This window comes from Sarcophilus harrisii, chromosome 1 (assembly GCF_902635505.1).
Source record: "Sarcophilus harrisii chromosome 1, mSarHar1.11, whole genome shotgun sequence".
In the NCBI taxonomy this organism is placed as follows: Eukaryota; Metazoa; Chordata; class Mammalia; order Dasyuromorphia; family Dasyuridae; genus Sarcophilus; species Sarcophilus harrisii.
In genome coordinates, this window is record NC_045426.1 from 677654986 (window position 1) to 677673778 (window position 18793).

General features: G+C 38.0%; 1 protein-coding gene across 3 annotated transcripts in view; it reads right to left on the reverse strand.

Moving 5' to 3' along the window:
* ADGRD1 (adhesion G protein-coupled receptor D1) overlaps positions 1-18475 on the reverse strand; it is a 437033-nt gene extending 418558 nt beyond the window's left edge. For 2 of the 3 annotated variants that reach the window (XM_023496952.2, XM_031948391.1), the window contains exons 1-2: positions 17712-18475; positions 17536-17572 (exon numbers count right to left, since the gene is read on the reverse strand). In XM_023496952.2, the coding sequence (XP_023352720.1) occupies positions 17536-17572; positions 17712-17777 (103 nt within the window). In that variant the 5' untranslated portion in view covers positions 17778-18475. The remainder of the gene's footprint in view (positions 1-17535; positions 17573-17711) is intronic. The other variant, XM_031948389.1, reaches the window with a different exon arrangement.
* Between the last annotated feature and the right edge of the window lie 318 nt (positions 18476-18793).

An 18793-nucleotide genomic window follows, 5' to 3' on the forward strand; every position in this document is an offset into this window, starting at 1 on the left:
TAGTCAAACAGAGACAGAACTAGGAATTCTGTGCCTGAAGAAAAACAACTGACCCTTTTGGACCAACTGGTTCAAAATACAAATTAAAGAAAGAGGGAACAGCAAGGAAGGTATTTCATGCCAGTCTGCCATTTGGAAGCTTCTTATTTTTTCTCATTCAGTCAATAAACATTTATTATGTGGTACCAAGGGTATCACAAAGAAAGCCAAAAGGCAGTGCCTGCCCTCAAGGCGTTTACAATCTAATCAGGGAGCCAATAAACAAATTGTATACATATAAACAAGATAAATTGGACATAATCTACAGAGGGAAGATACTAAAATTAAGGATCAGGAACAGGTTCTTGTGAAAGGTGGGATTTTAGCTGGAATTTATGACGATAAAATGAGATAATAAACAGAAATCATCATGTAAACCTTCAAGCATTCCGTTAATGCTAGCTGCTATTGCTATTATTGCCTAACAAGTCCTAAACTCTGCTGTTTCCATGCTGCTGAAAGACCATAAATGCTGTCAATACCCTCTGAATTCTGCACCCTGGAACAAAACCTTAACTGCACCAAATTTAGTCATAGTTGTATTCAGATGATGCCAGAATGGATCTGGTAGAACGTGCTTACCTCTAGATAAGGAATAAAGTGCTAAACTTGGACTCAGGAAGAACTGAGTTCAAATCTTCTACCACTTATTAGCCCTATGATTTTAGGTAGGTGACTTTTACCTCAATTTTCTTATCTGGAAAATGAATAGGTCAAAATCAATGACCTCCAAAGTCCTTTCTAATTCTATGTCTCTGAATTTATGATGTCAGACATTTGCAATCTATTCAGATAACTGAATCATTTTTCTTTAGTTTGCAATTGTCTGATGTGTAGACAGCCTCAATTCACGTTGATCCCACAAGATGAGCTGGCTATATATAGCAAAGGTTAACATTGAGTCCAACCTTTAAAAAAATAGAATATTTTGGTGTCCTGTGGATACAATTATCGCACCCCTCGAATGCTCTACAGAGACTTTGATATATAAAAGCAAACAAAAAAAAAAAAAAAAGATCTATGACTTTACTATTGTTTCCACTAACATCCTTTTTTTCTTTTTAATTTTTCAGTCCGGACCTTTGATTTCATTGGCGTAAGCTAGATTGCTTTTGGAAAATTGCAAAGTTCTTTCCATGACCCCAAGCTTCTCCTTGAAACAAAGGTCCATCTTATTAATGCCAATGTTCTTACCAAGTTTTTATAGGGCTATAAGTCATGAGATATCATAGTGTCCAAAGAATTGAAACTGTGGATCACCCCAGGGCCAATGGACAGGTGCATGGTGGGCATGAATGAGCAGCAGCATTTCACAAGTGAAAAAAATGCCCAGGAGAAGCAATGGAAAGGAAATCATCATAGAAAAACTAGGTAGGAGGGAAACAAAGAACTAGACAAGTATCAAGAATGAGAGATAAGAAGTAAGTTATTCATAACCAAGCAAGATCTCCTAATACATTGGGCGATATTTCTTCTGCTGAATTTATGGGAGGATATGAACAATAGCCATGCAGGTAAGTATTATGTCAATTTACATCGACAGAGAGAATATCCACAAGGAATAAAATCATAGATCCATTGGAATAGTGAAGGGGAATTCCTGTTTTGGAACTTTCCTCTGCTGACACAAATCAACCACCCATATGTAACTTAAAATTTAAAATATATCTTTGTCATTAAGAGATTAGATTTTCCCAAATTCATAAAGCTCAAATATATCAAAACTAAACCTAGGTCTTCCTGATTCTGAACACCTTCCTTTATCCACCATGCCACGCAGACTTCCTTTCACTCAGTTACTAGGATATTCATTCTGAGCAGCAAAAAATATAAATATAAAAACTACCCTTGACTTTTTTTCCACTTCTCTAAAATTCATCCTGAAAGAAACATCTGAAAAAATAATATCAGTTCTACAGTGAACAGATGCTCTGCCTTCAGAGTCTTCTCTTTCATAAAATAAACTCTTCTGAGAATAAAGGAGAGCTGATTTCCCTAAACATCTTTTCCAGTTGCAGCAGGGTCACTCAGAGTTCCAGGTGGAGAAGCTAACAAAAGCCAAATGTTGGAAAGGTCACTCTTTCCTAGTGGCAACCTGATTCCCGGTATCCAACATTGGTAGATGCCAAAAAGAAAATGAAAAAAGAACCAAAAAGTAAATTGAGGAGCAGCTGGAGGCTGCTTGGGGTTAAGAGCTAAGGATCCTGGTTTGATCTATTTTTTCCAAAGTATGGCAATATGTGTGAAGGCAAAATGTGCACATCAGATTTTTATCATATATACCTAACTAGACCAGGATGAAATTGTCCCCCCTCCCATGTCCACTGAAATGTTTACCCTCTCACCTCTGCCTCTTAGTCTCTCTTAATTTGTTTTAATATAATTCCAATTTCACATTCCTCAAGGGGTCTTTCCCAATCTCCTCAGGTACTAATGCCTTCTTCATCTCTGAGATTACCTTGCATCTTTGCTGCATTTATCTTATTGTTGTTCTTTAGTCATTTTTTCAGCAAAAAGTCCAATTTTTTGTGATCCCATTGGAGTTTTTTTGGAAAAGATATTGGAATAATTTGCCATTTCCTTCTCCAGCTCATTTTACACATAAAGAAACTGAGGCAAATTGGAATAAATGACTTTCCCAAGGTCACACAACTAGAAAGTATCTGAAACCAGATTTGAACTCATGAAGATGAGTCTTCCTGATTTGGATACTTGATCCAATATGATACTACCTAGCTATGTTATCCAGCTTGTATATATTTTGTTACTTACATGTTGTTTCAACTATTAGAATGTAAGGCAGGAATTGTTTTTGCCTTTCTAGCACAATACAAAGCACATAGCAAGCATGTAACTAATGTTTTTTGATTGATTTGAGAAACGGTGGAATACTGGAAAGGATTAAACAAATAGATGTGTAACAAAATGTCTCCTGAGGATAAAAAAAAAGTGGTATTCAAAGATCTCCCAGTTGTAGAAGGCAATCTAAATATGTCAATCATAAATCAGTCCCTATAGAGAGGTCCCATGGATTCTATTAAAAGAATGATCCCCTTTTTTTCACCTAGATAAGTGTATATACACATACTCATACATGCACCAGGTGGCTATATAGACATTCATCTGATTAATTCAGGGGAGTTTTAAAAGTTCTTTCTGGAAAAGATAGCAGGGGTTTACATATTGACAAAAGTAGAGACATATGAGCCTGTTCTTCACCACTCTTGCAACAAGGCAGAATCACTCGAACCATGCTGTCTAAGCAAGAATGCATTGGTTTATAATGAACAGAGGACGGGTCTTGGAGCCAAGGACACTTTAATTGGCTATGTAGTCCTGGACAAGTCATTTAACCTATCTGAAACTCAATTCCTTCATTTGTAAAATAGGGAAAATAATAGCGCTTACACCACAGAATTGTTATGAGGTTCAAATGAGATAATGGATATAGGTTTTTCCAACTTTGTTGAATAGACGTGAACTGTTATTATTACTAATACATACTATACTATTAAAATGATTTACTAGGAAAGGGCTCAATGGACATACTGTTCCAACCATTCCAGAAAAGAAAAGGGATTGTCATTAAAATAATTGCCATTCTTTGTGAGTGTATTTGCCTAAGAGGCTGGGGTCAATTGAATCCATAAATAAATCACTCCTATCCCAATTAAAACTTACACTATACTGGAGCCCCAATATCCTAATCAGGTGAGAATATCTCTATTAAACTAAGTAATCAATTAAAGGCATTAAAGGAAATGTGAAAAATCTTCAATCAATTTAGAAGCAAATGTCATTGGATGAAATAAAATAACCTATAAGCTATACAAGAAATGTACTGGAGTTGGCTTAAGAGATTCCTCTCTATCCATCCAGTGGATCTTATATAAAATAGTAAGCCAATTCAGAATCCAAGCATTTGAGGATTTGCCATCCAACTAAACCTCTAAGAAGGAGTCCCTTGGGTTAAAAGGGCAAAAGAGAAGGACCCTTATTTCCTCTTCCACTGACCAGAGGATAACCTTGTGAACTTCTAAAGGTTGGAAGACTTGGGAATCCTCCCAGGTTTCCTAGATTTGTCCCCAGAACAGCAGTAGCAGGTGGCAGCATTAGAAATCAAAGCTGAGGATGAACTAGACAGAGAGGAAATGCAGCTTTGGGACTCTACGAGGAGCTGGATCAGTCAGTGCCCATGGAAAAATTCCTGATGGGCTCTACAAAGAGAAGAAAAGGACTTCCAACAAAGGGACTTCCAGGCCCTGTGGGCTTATTCCCTTGCCACATATTTTTTCCTATCATAAATGCATTTTCCTCTGTATATACTTGCAGAAGAATGCACTCCAGGTTTGGAAGGATGACTGGATCAACTATTCTTACTGAAACACCGTAGTAAGTACTAGTTTCCTTTTTTTAAACATATTTAATTTTTTTAATATTCAGTAAGTCCTCTTTTTGCTGCAATCATTTATTTTACATGATTTAATATTGAATTCACAAAACTGACATATATTCCTTAAATCTTCCTTATGAAAATACTCTTATCACATCAGACAGTAAGCATAGATTTTATTAACAATTCATTTTCTAAGTCTATTCTTGACTATGTCTTTTTTTTCTTTTCTTTTTAAATAAATTTTAGTTGATCTATGTTTGCTTTTACATGGCCTAAATTTCCACCCTTTCTACCCCAAATATATGTTCCTAAAAACTAGTTAGGACTGGTTGGCTAAGTAAAATCAACTAATAATCATTGGAGGAAGAAGACTGGTGGGGGCTCATGAAATAGAGGGGAAATCTAACACCTAGCATCTTGAAAAGGCACTATCTGGATAGCCAAAGTAGTAGTACAAATTGAGGAAGTATCCACAAAATTTGAGCTACACGGAAGCATTAAAACATACAAAAATTCATTTTAGGCTCATCTTAAGAAATGTAGTCTTCCTCTCTAATCTTTGAAAGAGTTTGATCAAGTAAACATCAGATTTCTCAAGACCCTCCAACAGACTTCAGAAGACATCTAAATCATATCAAGTTGGAGGGGGAGAGGGGGGAAATGAAGCCTTTACACCATACAAATCAGATTTTTTTGGCCTATTTTTATATGTCCCTGTTCATAGGGCTCCCAGGGATCTATATATATAGATCCCAGATCTATAAGGAAACTTGGAGATCAACAAGGGCTGTTAATTAAAATCCAGGTAGACACAGAGACAGAGATAGATAGAAATAGACAGAGAAAGAGACAGAAAGATAAAGATAGAGACAGAGACAGATATAGATTGTATTTAAGCCTGATTACTTTGTAATCCTATTGATTTTATTTTATGTGTTTTAAAACGTTTCTCTGTGAAATGATTGATAAGCTTCAGCAGATTGGTAAAGAGATCTAGGACAGAAAATGGTAAGAACCTATGAGTAGTCCAGTCCCTAGCTGCATGACCTTGACTGCTGTCTGCCTCAGTTTTCTCAACTGTAAAAAGGGAATAATAACAGCACCTATCCCCAAATATTGTAAGTTTCAAATGAGATATTTGCAAAGCTCTTAGTTTACAGTGTCTGCAAAATTGTCAGTATTTGACAAATATTTTGCTTCACTTTACAAATAAAGAAACTGAGGTCCAATGAAGGAGTCTGTCTTGATCGCTCCTAGCAAACTTCTCCCAAGGGAAAAGGAAGACTCAGTACTGAATTTTTGCCATCTTCACCGTATTTGGCCTCTTCTTCTCAGACCTGGAGCTGTATTCAGTGGGGGTTGGAGTCCCTGTTCTTTTAGAACTGGATAGAAGTCAGCTGTTCATTCCATACCCAGGCCAGCCAACGGCTATCCGGTGAAAAAGGGTTTTGTTTTTTAGGTTTGTTTTTCCACTTCATAAAAAAAAAGTTATCTGAAAAAGGACATGTTTATAAACTAGAAAAATATGATCTGTGATGACTGTGTCAATACCTCCTGTGATTCCTGCTTAATGAACCATCTCTACTTCACCCTCTGCCCATGAACAAGGTGCCCCCACCCTAATCTCCCCCCAAAAATCCCTGAAGTCCCTTAGTGAACAAATGCTTGATTCTATATTTTTCTATTTTTATCATGTTTTTTCTCCAAAGAGAGTATTTCTTCCTCAAGAGCGGAAAGATATACTTTATTTTTTTATCTTTGCCTCCTTAGCTAAGCTTGTCAAATAGTAGATGCTCTATAGCACTAGGGGCAAACATTGAATCCAGATCTTCCAATTCCAAAACCAATGAATTTTTTTTCCCAGCATACCACATGACTTGAAATGTCTAAGATTGTTGTTAAAATTCCTTATAATCTTAGTTAGCAAGAAGGCCCCTTCAAAAATGCTGGAAGGAGCCTCAAAGGAAATCCATTCCAATCTCCCTCATTTACAGAAAAGGAAATTGAGGTTAAAATAAGGTAAGTGACTTGCTTAAGGAAGTGTCAGAGATTTCATCTGAATCCAGATCCTTTGACTCTAGTGTTAGTGATCTTATTCCATTAACATCCCACAAGGCAATTTCAACTTCTGAACATTTTGAGGAAAGTTAGCCTAGAAGTAGCTAGGATGGAGCACAGGGTCTGAATTCAGAAAGCCCTAAATTCAAATCCCTTTTCAAATACTCACTATGTGGGCAAATCACAACCTCTTTCTGCTTCGGTTTCCTGAACTGTAAAATGGGGACAATAATAGCATCTATTTCCCAAAGTTGTTGTGAGGATCAAATGAAATAATGTTTATAAAGCACTAAGAACAGTATTTATAAGCCTGGCACATTGTCCACACTTAATAAATGCTTATTTCCTTCCTTCTAGGGAAATGGGACTCTGACAATAATCTAGTTGGTCACGCCAAAGTCGACTGGCAGACTAAATAATACCAGATAAAAATATCTACTTAGGTTCTGGAATTCCCCAGATTGATCATTTTAGGCAGATCATTACCAAAACACCAGCTCTACTACCCCAGGATCAAATAGAAAATCTCTTGTTTTGCTTTTAAAGCCCTTTACAACTGACTTTCACCCTAACTTTCTAATACTCTTTTTCTTTACTCCTGGCCGGTATTCTGAAATGGAGCTGCACCGGCCTATTTGCTGAACCTCATACATAACACTCCAGATCTCACCTCCACATATCTCACCTGTCCTATTCCTGGAATGCTCTCTTCCTCCTCATTTCTGGCACTTCCTTTAAGACTAAGAAGAAATCTCACTTTCAGTAGGAAGCCTTTCCCACTGTCTCTTACCCCAAACCCATCACCTTTGTCTCCAGTGTTTTCCCTCTGAGAACACCTTCTAATTGTGTGGTATATATATATATATATATATATATATATATATCTGAGATGCAGAAGTGAGGTGGGGAGAGGCACAGAGCCAGATAGGGATAGACAGAGCCAGAGACATGGAGAGACAGAGAAAGAAAGAAAGAAAGAAAGAAAGAAAGAAAGAAAGAAAGAAAGAAAGAAAGAAAGAAAGAAAGGAAGGAAGGAAGGAAGGAAGGAAGGAAGGAAGGAAGGAAGGAAGGAAGGAAGGAAGGAAGGAAAAGATGGATAGATGAATAGTTATATAATATATTGATTGGCAGAGAGGAGAGACAAAGAGATGGATAGATAAATAGATATAGTTCATAATATAGATACAATATAGAGTATTGACAATAGAAGCAGAAAAATGGAAACAGAGAAAAAGAGATGAATATAGTATATAATATAGAGAGATATAGTAGTCTGAATAGGTAGAGAGAAGAGACAGAGAAAAAGAGGGGGGGGGAAAGAAGAAGGGAGGGAGAGGAAAAAGAGGGAGATATAAATATAGTATATAATATAGATAGATACAGTATAAAAGATATAATATATAGAATTGATAGGTAGGAAGGAAAAAAGATAAACAGAGGTAATATGTAGTATTGGGGATAGAAAGGAGAGAAACAGAGAACAAGAAAAAATGAAAGACAACAAAGAGAGGGAGAGGTGGATAGATAAATACAGTATATAATAGAGATAAATACAGTATAGAAGATAGCATATATAACACTGATAGGAAAGGAGAAAAGTACAGATGGATAGATAAATAGATATAGTATATGGTATTGATAGGTGGAAAGGAGAGGCAGAGAAACAGAAAGATAGATAAATAAATATAGTATGTAATATAGATAGATATAACATAGAAGATGCATATACTATTTAAAGGTAGAGAAGAGTTAGAGAAACAGAAACAGAGAAAGAGATGGATAGATATATATAATAAATAGATAAATAAATGGATAGATCAAGTATATCATTTAAAAAGATCTATAATATTGATAACTAGAGAGAAGGAAGAGATAGAGAGACACAGAGATTTGTATGCTGTATCATTAGAATGTGAGAATCTTGAGGTCCAGGACCAGATTTTTGCCTTTCTTTTTATCCCAACCCTCAGCACATTGCCTGGCACATGGCAGATGTATAATAAATACTGGTCGGCTGACTGACTGACTTTCCTTGGCACTGCATAGATATAGTCACAAGCATATCTGCCATCTCAAAGCATAACTGAGACATTCTGTTATTTAAACTTGAAATCAAAAACAAATATTTATTTACCAGGCGCTTACTACAGATAAAGCATTTTATGTTTGATTTTGTAACAGCAAGGGCAAGCACAACAGATTCTTCAGATTTCTAGAATCCATCTTTTGCACCCAATAACCTTAGTTTTCAAAAAAGAACATACTGAAGAAAAGTGTTGTGTTTGGAGCAAGATAACTTGGATTCAAATTCTGACTTAATGGTATTGTGCAGCTTCTCTTCTATTACTACTGGCCCTGAGGCTAGAGAAAATTAATCTACTTTCCCTTCCTCAGAAGAACCCGAAGACAATTATTAAATTCCATTTAAACCTTCCCTTCTCCAGGTAAAACACTTTTGTTTCCTTAAGATCACACACATTTAGCATCAGCTAGAAGCCCTCAGCTTCTGGTTGCCTCCATCATGAAATCTTTCTGTATTTGTAAATGAAAATTAGGTTTGATTAGGTCTAATTCCATTGCTCACCCTAATTCTGAGGAATTCCTATTTTATTTTGAGCATCCTTGGCTTTTCTGGAAAATCATTAAGAAACAAATGTCCTAGCACAGTGGGATATTGACTGGGGAGGCAGGTCATTTAAATCACAAACTTAAACTTAAGCAATCAAGGGAAAGTTAACGGAAATGATAATTAATAATAATAATAATAATAATAATAATAATACACATTTATACAGTGCTTGTTATATGCCAGGCACTGCACTAAGAGCTTTACAATTATTATCTCATTTAGTCCTCACAAAAACTCTGAGAGATAGGTGCTATTATTATCCCCATTTTACAGAGGAGAAACTGGGGCAAACAGAGATTAAGTCATTTGCCCAGCATCACACAGCTAGTAAGTGAGGTTGCATTTGAACTCAGGTCTTCTTACTATGCTCTGTGTAATATGGTGCCACCTAGCAGAGGCCACTGAAAGGTAGAGGGAAGTAGGCTTCCTTTCCTAAAAGGAAGGTTCTTGTGATCCAGTTACTTAACAATATCTCTGCCTTTTCATTTTGTTGTGTTTTCCCAAGTCTGCCACACTATTTATAAAACTCTCATTCACATATTAAAAATTAGAGTTGGTGCTGGAGTCTTGAGGAAGGCTTCAGAAGAACAGGCGTTCAAGTCCTGACTTTGTCACTTATTTGCTATGTAAACTCGAACTTCTTGGAACCACAGTTTCCACATCTCTGAAACATGGAGTTAATCTTTATGCTATCTAATTTGTAGATTTGTGGGAAATGGGCTCTTGTTTGTCCACAAAAAAAAAAAGGAAGGGAGGGAGGGAGAAAGAAAGAGGAAGAGAGAGAGAAAGAGAGAAAGAGAGAGGAAGGAAGGAAGGAAGGAAGGAAGGAAGGAAGGAAGGAAGGAAGGAAGGAAGGAAGGAAGGAAGGAAGGAAGGAAGGAAGATCAATTGTTAGAGGCAGTGAGGCTTACTGTTCTTTATCTTGTTGTTTATCCTTCCTTCCTTTTTGAAGAGGATGGATGATATCAGGAGAATACTGTTTTGACTTGCAAGTGAATTGGATTTTAGTGAGATGGAGCTATACAAAGTCATCGGCCTCATTCTTTTCCAATCTTTAGAATCTACTGGAAAGATATAGGTCAATATGACTGCCAATGGCCCCAGAGACATAATTTATAGACTGCTGGACTTAAGTGGGAAACCCTGTGTATGAATCCTGGTCCAGACATATATATGGTTGTCCCATCTGTAAAAGGGGAGGAAATAAAATATCTCCTGCCTTTCATGGTTTTTGTGAAGATCAAATGAAATTATTTGTCCACCTGAAAGCCTACAAAAATGGCGACTTCTGTTGCTACTATTTTAATATCTCACCAATATACCAAATGGCAAAGACATAGTTGCATTCCATTTTTTTCTATCAGTTTCTATTATGCTCCAGTGGAGCAAATTTTGAGTTATACTTTCAGACCTGCAGCTTATAATATTTTAGGACTGTACAGGGCTCCCCAGATGGGAATCCAACTGGCAAGAACTTTCTCCATTTATTATGAAAATAACCTCTCTTTGTAGGTTTGGAAAGAAATGTGGTAAGTACACAAGAGAAGCGGTATCCTATGGCCGTCCTCTTCCTCAGCACTTTCACTGGGGATCGTGCTTTGAATACCTGAAATGGAGCCACGAAAGTCCCGGCAGATCTGTCATGTTGTGAGGAATGTCGAAAGGTCCTGGGAACATGCTACCATGGAGGGCGGCCATAGTCATCCTTCCCAGTGTCAGGTCCTATCACCCCCTAGAGCTTTGAACCAATGCCAGTGAGAGAAGAACAAAAGGGTGCAGCTTGTACACACAGAAATGTGGGAAAAAGCCAATGAAGGGAGTGAAGGGAGAGGAAGGGGTGATAAAAAAATAAATAAAGGAGAATATGGCAAATTAGGTTATCCATAACGAGGAGCGAGAAGCATCGCTATGGGGCTGTCCCAGCCAGACCTGGAAAGCTAGAACAGTAAGATAAATTCTTCTACTGGCATATTATTTATGGCCTTTCCCCATCATCCCTGTATGTGTGTGTGTGTGTGTGTGTGTGTGTGTGTGTGTACATGAGTGTTTCCTCAGTGACTGGGGAATTAGAGATAGTTTATTTCTCCTCTGACTGGCAAAAATCCAAAAACTACCTTAGTAACTTCCCAGACTGGCAAGCAGCAACAACTATGGAAGATAAAAAGGCTGAGATTAAATAGTGTTCTCTCCTGATTCTCCTCCTACTGCTCACTCTCAGTCCCCTTAGATGGACCATATCCACTGACCCTGGTGTGGTCCAGCATCTAGCCCTGGGACTCCTTCTTTTCCTCAACAAACAATCCCTTGGTAAACTTATCACTTCCCAGGGATTTAATGATAATTTCTATATAGATGATTCTCTTTCTCTCATACTTTCCTTTAAATTGCAACTCAAGTTCGATGTTGTATGCAAAATTTTTTCTCCTTCCTCCCAACTTGTAGGGTCCTCCCTCTTTAACTCACTTGAATTTAAACACCTTGAGTCAAGTTATTTATATATATTTATTAATTTCATATTAATGATTTATATACCTTCAGGGGGAGAGGATGAATGAGGGTAAGCGACCTGCCCGGGCTCACACAGCATCTGAGTGCTTGAGGCCAGATTTAAACTCCAGGGCTGATTGCTCTATCCATTGCATCATTTCACTGCCCAGATTTATATATACTTTTATTTTCTTGCCCATATGTATTTCTAAGGTACTTTTTAAAATATGCTTAGAATGTAAGTCCATTGCAGAGAGACATTATTTCATCTTTGTATTTGAATTTTGTACTAGTACCATTTCTAGATTCTGCCTTGTTATTTGTCCTTCACTATCAAAGATGACCTTGACTTCAGGGAGGGGATGCCATGACATGACTGACCCATCTGGGTCTAGGAGCTAGATAGAGATCAGGATGACTGGAGATATCCCCCAATGCAATGGGAGATCTTGACTTTTTTAGGCAAAAAGTCTTTAACAAAGCTCAGTTTGACTCAAGCAACACCCATTCAGTGATCAAGGCTAGGTAAGAAAGACAGTCACTAGCATATAGTAGGCACTTAATAAATGTTTGTTGATTCATTGATTGAATTCATTGATAGCCAGCTCTAGTTTCTCTCCTGAGCACAAATCCAGAAACACCAACTGCCCATAGTCATCTCAAACTCAGTATGTCCAAAAAAGAACTCATTATCTTTCTCCCAAAAGGGCTTCCCCCTTACTAACCTTCCTATTACTGTCAAAGGAAGTCATGACTTCATGTTCATCTCTGATTCTTAACTCTCACTCATCTTACATAATCAGTCTATTGTGACAGACTGTCCTTTCCACCTTTGCAACATCTCTCATCTACACTGCATTCCCCCCACCCCCCTCCTTGTCGTGACACCACCCTGGTGCAAACCCTTATCATCTCATCCCTGGATTGCTGCAATAATTACTGCTGGTAGGACTGCCTCCCTAAGTCTTTCCCCAATCCAAGCCCTCTTCCAATCCAAAGTGATTTACCTAACACAAAGATCTGTCCGTGTCACTCCTCCATCCAATAAACTCTTGTGACCCAAACTCATATAAACAATCCTTTACCCAACATAAAAATTGCTAATCTTTGGCTCAATCACACCACAAGGAACTTCACCCTCAGAAGATCAAAGGCAATGGGAAGGTTCCATTTATATCAAAATATTTATGGCAGCATTTGTTTTTTTTTTCTGCAATGGTCAAAAACTAGAAATAAAATAGGCTCCATTGATTGCAGAATAGCTGAAATAATTGTGGTCTATGGATTTGTGTCAGTTGTTTTTAAATTGTGTCCAACTCTGTGAACCCATGTGGGGTTTTCTTAGCAGAGATACTGGAATAATTTGCTATTTTCTTCTCCAGTTCATTTTACAGATGAGGAAACTGAGGCAAATAGAATGAAGTGACTTGCCCAGGATCATACTTTAAATATTTGAAGGTGGATTTGAATTCAGGAAGATGACTCTTCCAGTTGCCCAGGTTTATGGATAGCACAATATTATTATACCATGAGAAAAAAACAAACCTGAAGCATTCAGAGAAGCATAGAAAGACTCATATGAACTGATACAGACCAAGAGAACAGGATATATACAAAAACCACAACAACTCTAAGGAAAACAACTAACAACCCTCTGATCAATGAAATGGCCTATGTTGGTTTCAAAAGAAAAATGGAAAGGTATAAGTTCTTCTTCTCAGTCAATCAGCAAGCAGTTATAAAGCACCTATACTGTCCATGGAGGTACAAAGGCAAAATAAAACAGTTCCTCCCCTCAAGAATCATACATTCTATGAGATGAAATAATCAATCATTAAGCACTAATTTAGGCACTGTGCTTGGGAAGTAATGGCAAGTATTAAGCAATCCTTATTCTCTAGAGCAAGGATGGGGAATAAGGTATAAGACCCTCAAAATCATTTTTATAATCAACCACAAGTGATGATAAGCTGAAGGCTAGGTAGAATAACCTTTCACTGCTTGAGTTCTATAAGTTGATAATTTTGTATGGCCTGCAAATGAATATCCAAATGGTCCTTGGCAGAAAAAAGGTCCCCCAGCCCTGGTTTAGGAGAAAACACGTACATATAAAAATATACAAAATAAACAAATACAAAATAGTTTGGGAACAAATATAAGGCAATGAAGGGGAGAAGATTAACAACTAGACAAATCAGGGAAGGCTTAATGTGAGAGGTGGCTTGGAGAGAAAGTAGAAAAGAAATAAAGAAATCACAGGATCATAGAGAGGTCAATGGGTGTAACCCATTCATTTTACAGAAGAAGAAACTAAGAGCTAAAAAAATGAAATTACTTGCCCAGAATCATACAGCTGGTAAATTTCTGACTCAATAAAGTATACCTTGCCAGATCTGATGCTCTGATTCATTTGCAATTAGCTAGGGGGTAAAGGGTCCTCAGTGATAAAGTCAATATTTTGTTTAAAAGGCATCAATGTACTTTTTTAAAAAGAAAAGAGAGACCATAAGGAAGTTAATGCCATACTCTCTCGGGAAAGAAGAAAGGACCTAAGTTAAACCATAACTAGTAATTCTAGCACCCGAGGCAATTACCACAAATTGTGCCTTTCAGGAAAGTAACAGGGAAGGCACTTTAAAATCAACTTTTTAAAACAAAACCAGTTGGGAAGAGAAAGACCTCAAACCTCAGAATATAAGGCCATAAGGTAAAGGAGCAGGGTGGGGAAAGGGAGAACAAAGATGGCCCATTCCCTTCTCCAGACACCAAGACCACTGCTGGGGAGGCCACCCCTGGGGAAAAAAAATATAGCTGGGCAAAGGAATGGGGTCATTGGAGTACATTGAAGTACTAGATGACAGCTTTCTAGTTCCTACTGACTATTCTTGCTAATTGGGGGCTAAGTTTTATTGTTTCTGCCTGATAAAGGGTCTGTCAGTATCCTCTAAACTTTGGACCATCCAATAACGTCCTTTATGGATCTAAGAAACAATTAGGGGGAAAAAAGAAATGTGACCTTAGAAGTTGGGGGAGTTTCCCTACCTGTGTTATCAAGAGAAATGAATCAAGACAGCAGAAGCTACTTCTCCACAAGGCATGCCAGAACTGTGTTAAAAATTCACAGGTTCAAACTCAGTGGCTGATAACTATGTCCATGATACCCTGGGGTTGCCCCCAGATTAATCATGCAGTCAATTTATATATCTACCATGTGGCAAGCACTGTGCTAGGCAGTGGGGAAATCTCTCAGGATTATTATCTGCAAGAAAATACTGAGAAAGGGAACAAGGGAAGACAGGAGGAAAAAGAACACATATCTTTGGGTTGGCCATTAAAAGCTTGTTCCTTCAGAAGGTGGAGACAAGGAATGGAGCTTCCCAGAGACCTCTCCTCAACATCAGAACAACAATGCATGCACAGATGGTATTATTGTTCCCTAAATGCTAAAGCAACACAGTCCGACCACCTCCTTTTAGGGGAAGAAATTGAGGCTCAATGAAACTAAGTAACTTGCCCAGCAGTACATAGGCACATCTGGATATAATGCTTCAAGCATATTATCTTATAGAAGCCTCATAGCAACCCTGTAGCATCCTCACATAGAGAGAGAGAGAGACAGAGTCAGAGAGAGATGACATAGAGACAGAGAGAGAGAAAAAGATGAGAGAGAGACAGAGACAAGAGAGAGCCAGAGACAGACAGAGACAGAAGGAAGGAAGGAGAGAGACAGAAAGAGAAAGAGAGAGGGGGGAGACAGAGAGAAGGAGACAAAGAGACAGAGAAACACGCATAGAGAGATAGAGAAAGAAAGAGACTGAGAGAGACAGAGACAGAGAAAGAGAAAGGGAAAGGAGAGAAAGACAGAGAGGGAAAAGGAGAGAGAGACTGTATAAAGATAGAAATATATATACATACATAATTACATATAATTATATTTATGGAAACTGAGCTTAGGAAGATAATGAAACATGGCTAAGTCCATGATTTCTTTATTATGGGAAGTACCATTAAAAAAGCTCTCTCTGCAAATTATGATTTAAAACAGCTGCATAGGAAGGATTGATAGATTAAATGACTTGCCCAGGATCACATAGCCAGTCTGGTCAGAGTCTTGACTTGAACTCTAGTCTTCCATCTCCTCTTCCATCCCTCCTCTATCAAATGCACAGAGGCCATAGGATCAAGGGAGGCCATGTTATCCAACTCCCTTCTTTTTTCAGATGAGGAAGCCAAGAGAGGGGTGCATGTGATCATATGGATAATAAGCAGAAGAGTTAGGATTTCAACCCAGCTCTTCTTGTTCCAAATCAAGCCTTGGCTCCTAATGGTTATCACAATTATCTATGTAGGCTCCCATCAGCCCACAGTAAATTTATAAGAAAACATGCCATGGTAATATAATTATAATATATACAATATACAATATGATATGATGCAACATGACACGATATGATAAAATATTAATGGAGTAAATAATATCACATATTAATGTGAATATAATCATATGCTTTGCTCAGTTATGTCCCATGCTCCATGACCACATTTGGGGTTTTCTTGGCAAAGATACTTTTTCCAGCTTATTTGAAAGATGAGGAAACTGAGGTAAATAGGGTTAAGTGACTTGTAGCTGTCACAGTTGAACTCAAGAAGATAAGTCTTTCTGACTCCAACCATCACTGTATTCACTGTGCTAATTTTATATTTATATAACAATAACTAGCATTTATGTAATACTTACTTTGTGTCAAGTTTTATAAATATTATTTCATTGATTGTCACAAGTACCCTATCATGAAGGTGCTATTATTATCTCCTTTTTTTTTTAGTTGAGAAAACTAAGGCAAACAGATTAAGTGGCTTGCCCAAAGGTCATAGAATAGTAATTGTCTGAGACTGTATTTGAATTCATGTCTTTGTATGCTCCCTAAACTGCCTCCATCATAGATGAAATGAACAACACAGTTCATCTTAATCCAACTACCTCAATTGATAAATGAAAAAACAAAACCAGAAAGGGAGAAGTTATTTGACGGAGGTCCTATGGGGAATCAAACAGTGTAATCAGAATTTGAATCTGCATCCTTTGCCTTCAGATTCTATGCTCTGGGTCCTATCCAGGGCTATCTTTTTTTTTTCCTGAGGCAATTGGGGTTAAGTGGCCTGCCCAGGGTCCCATAGCTAGGAAGTGTTAAATGTCTGAGGCCAGATTTAAACCCGGATCTTCCTGATTTCAGGGCTGGTGCTCTATCCACTCCACCACCTAGCTGCCCCCGGTATCTTTCTGTTTTGATGGGATACTGCCAGCCTCAGCAATACCTGTTCCATGTTCCTTTAATTAAGGTAAGCCAATCAACCAAAGAGAAATTCTCTGGTCTACAGCTGAGCTAGAAATGTGTAGTCAACATAAAACTTTGGTTTCTCAATTACTCTCACTCACCTTTGGACACCAGCACATAGGAAGTTAAAAAACCCCAAGAAGACCGCCCAGATTTCAAAACTGCATTGAATCTACCATGAGGTTCACGGTTCATATGAATGTGTATATGTGTGGAGTTTGATTTACACACATAATACACAAATGGTTGTAAAGAACAGTACATGGGAAACAGTAGAGAAACATCAGTAAGGGAAAATATGCTGATCAAGCTGTCCCCTTTGTAATAAAATTTCATAGAACAGGACACAGGACAGAGTGAGCCCCCCGGCACTAGATCTGAAGTGAGAAGCAAGTACACAATAGGGAGCTAGAGTAAGGCTCAGACCCAAAGCAGTAGTACACCAAGAAAAAAAAAATGAGAGAGAAGCTGGTGATCCCAATATTCCCCAATTCATCTGGGCTTTAACAAACACAGATTTCTGGGGCTCTCAGGGACCATCCTGCTCTAGCAGAAGTTTAGAGGACTGAGCCAAAAAGATTGTCTCTCACCTGGATGTCCCTGTGTTTGAGGATAATTTCCAGATACCTGCATACACATACAAAAAAAAAAAAAAAAAGATCATATTGTATAATAAGGCAGAAAGCAAAAGATAATAAAGAAATTTTGATAAAATTCTGGTCAAGTCCTACCCCACCCTCTATGCTCTCATACTTTTGAAAATTACCTGCTTTTCCAAAAACAAAAAAAGCACCCACAAACACCAACAGAAGAGAGAAGGTAGTTTCCTCATGGTGGTCTTCCGAAAGGTTTTTTTTTAAAATGGCTCAAGCCAGATTCCAGGGAGGTGAGTTACAGAAAAAAAAAGAAAAAAAAAAAAAAACTTTGTTTCTTTTGGGAAAAATTAATTCTCACTTTCTTGTAAAATTGGCATCTTCATACAAGTTCAGAAAATTCATTTCAGAAGTCCTCTCAGTCCCCGTTGTTTGTCCGGAGCCATGGATGTGTGTTTTCAAAATTCAACAACTTTCAGGAATCGATAAACTCTTTACCATTACTAGAACAGCTGAGGAATGTGGGAAAAATCAATCCAATTCCAAAACGCACAGTTGTCCAGAAACAATCCCAAAAATCTTCCTGCACTCGGGGCCAAGAAGTCTCTCTCATTCAGCATGTGGTCTCCCGTATTCTCTGTCGTGTTCAGGAGCACCCAGTCTATCCAGCTGTGCTTCTGAGTTATTCTTTATAAAAGGAGGGAATGGGGGAAAGAAACCTCTTCAGAGAACTTTTTTCACAAACTCACTCCGGCTTTCTCCAGAGGAGTAGAATTGAAATGATTTGCTAAGTCCTTCCCTGTCTGGCTCATGTTTTGCACCTCCATCCCAGATCTCGTTGGGTGGAGAGAAAGTCTGAGTGATGTCATGTTCTCTCTTCAAACTTTGTCCCATTCTGTTTCTCTATTTATATCTTGTTGCTGCTTTCTCCTCGCTGGGTCCTAACACCAGTCTGTTAAGAACAATTGGAAATGTTTAAAGTCTCTTGGGTTCAGAAAGCAAACCAGAGAACACAATATTGGGGAGAGGGGGAGGTGCACTACCCCCCAGCTAGTTCACTTGAGCCAGCATGAATATTAATAAATATTTCAACTTAGAGCAAACAGAAAAATCTATTTAACTCAAAGTTTTGTTTGGCTGAAGGAAGAAATAAGGTGATACTCAGGGGGGGAAAAAACACCAAACCCACACATCCTTCACTGACCAAAGTGTTGGCTGTAGTGCAATATTTAACCCTTCCCCAGCCGGGGGAATT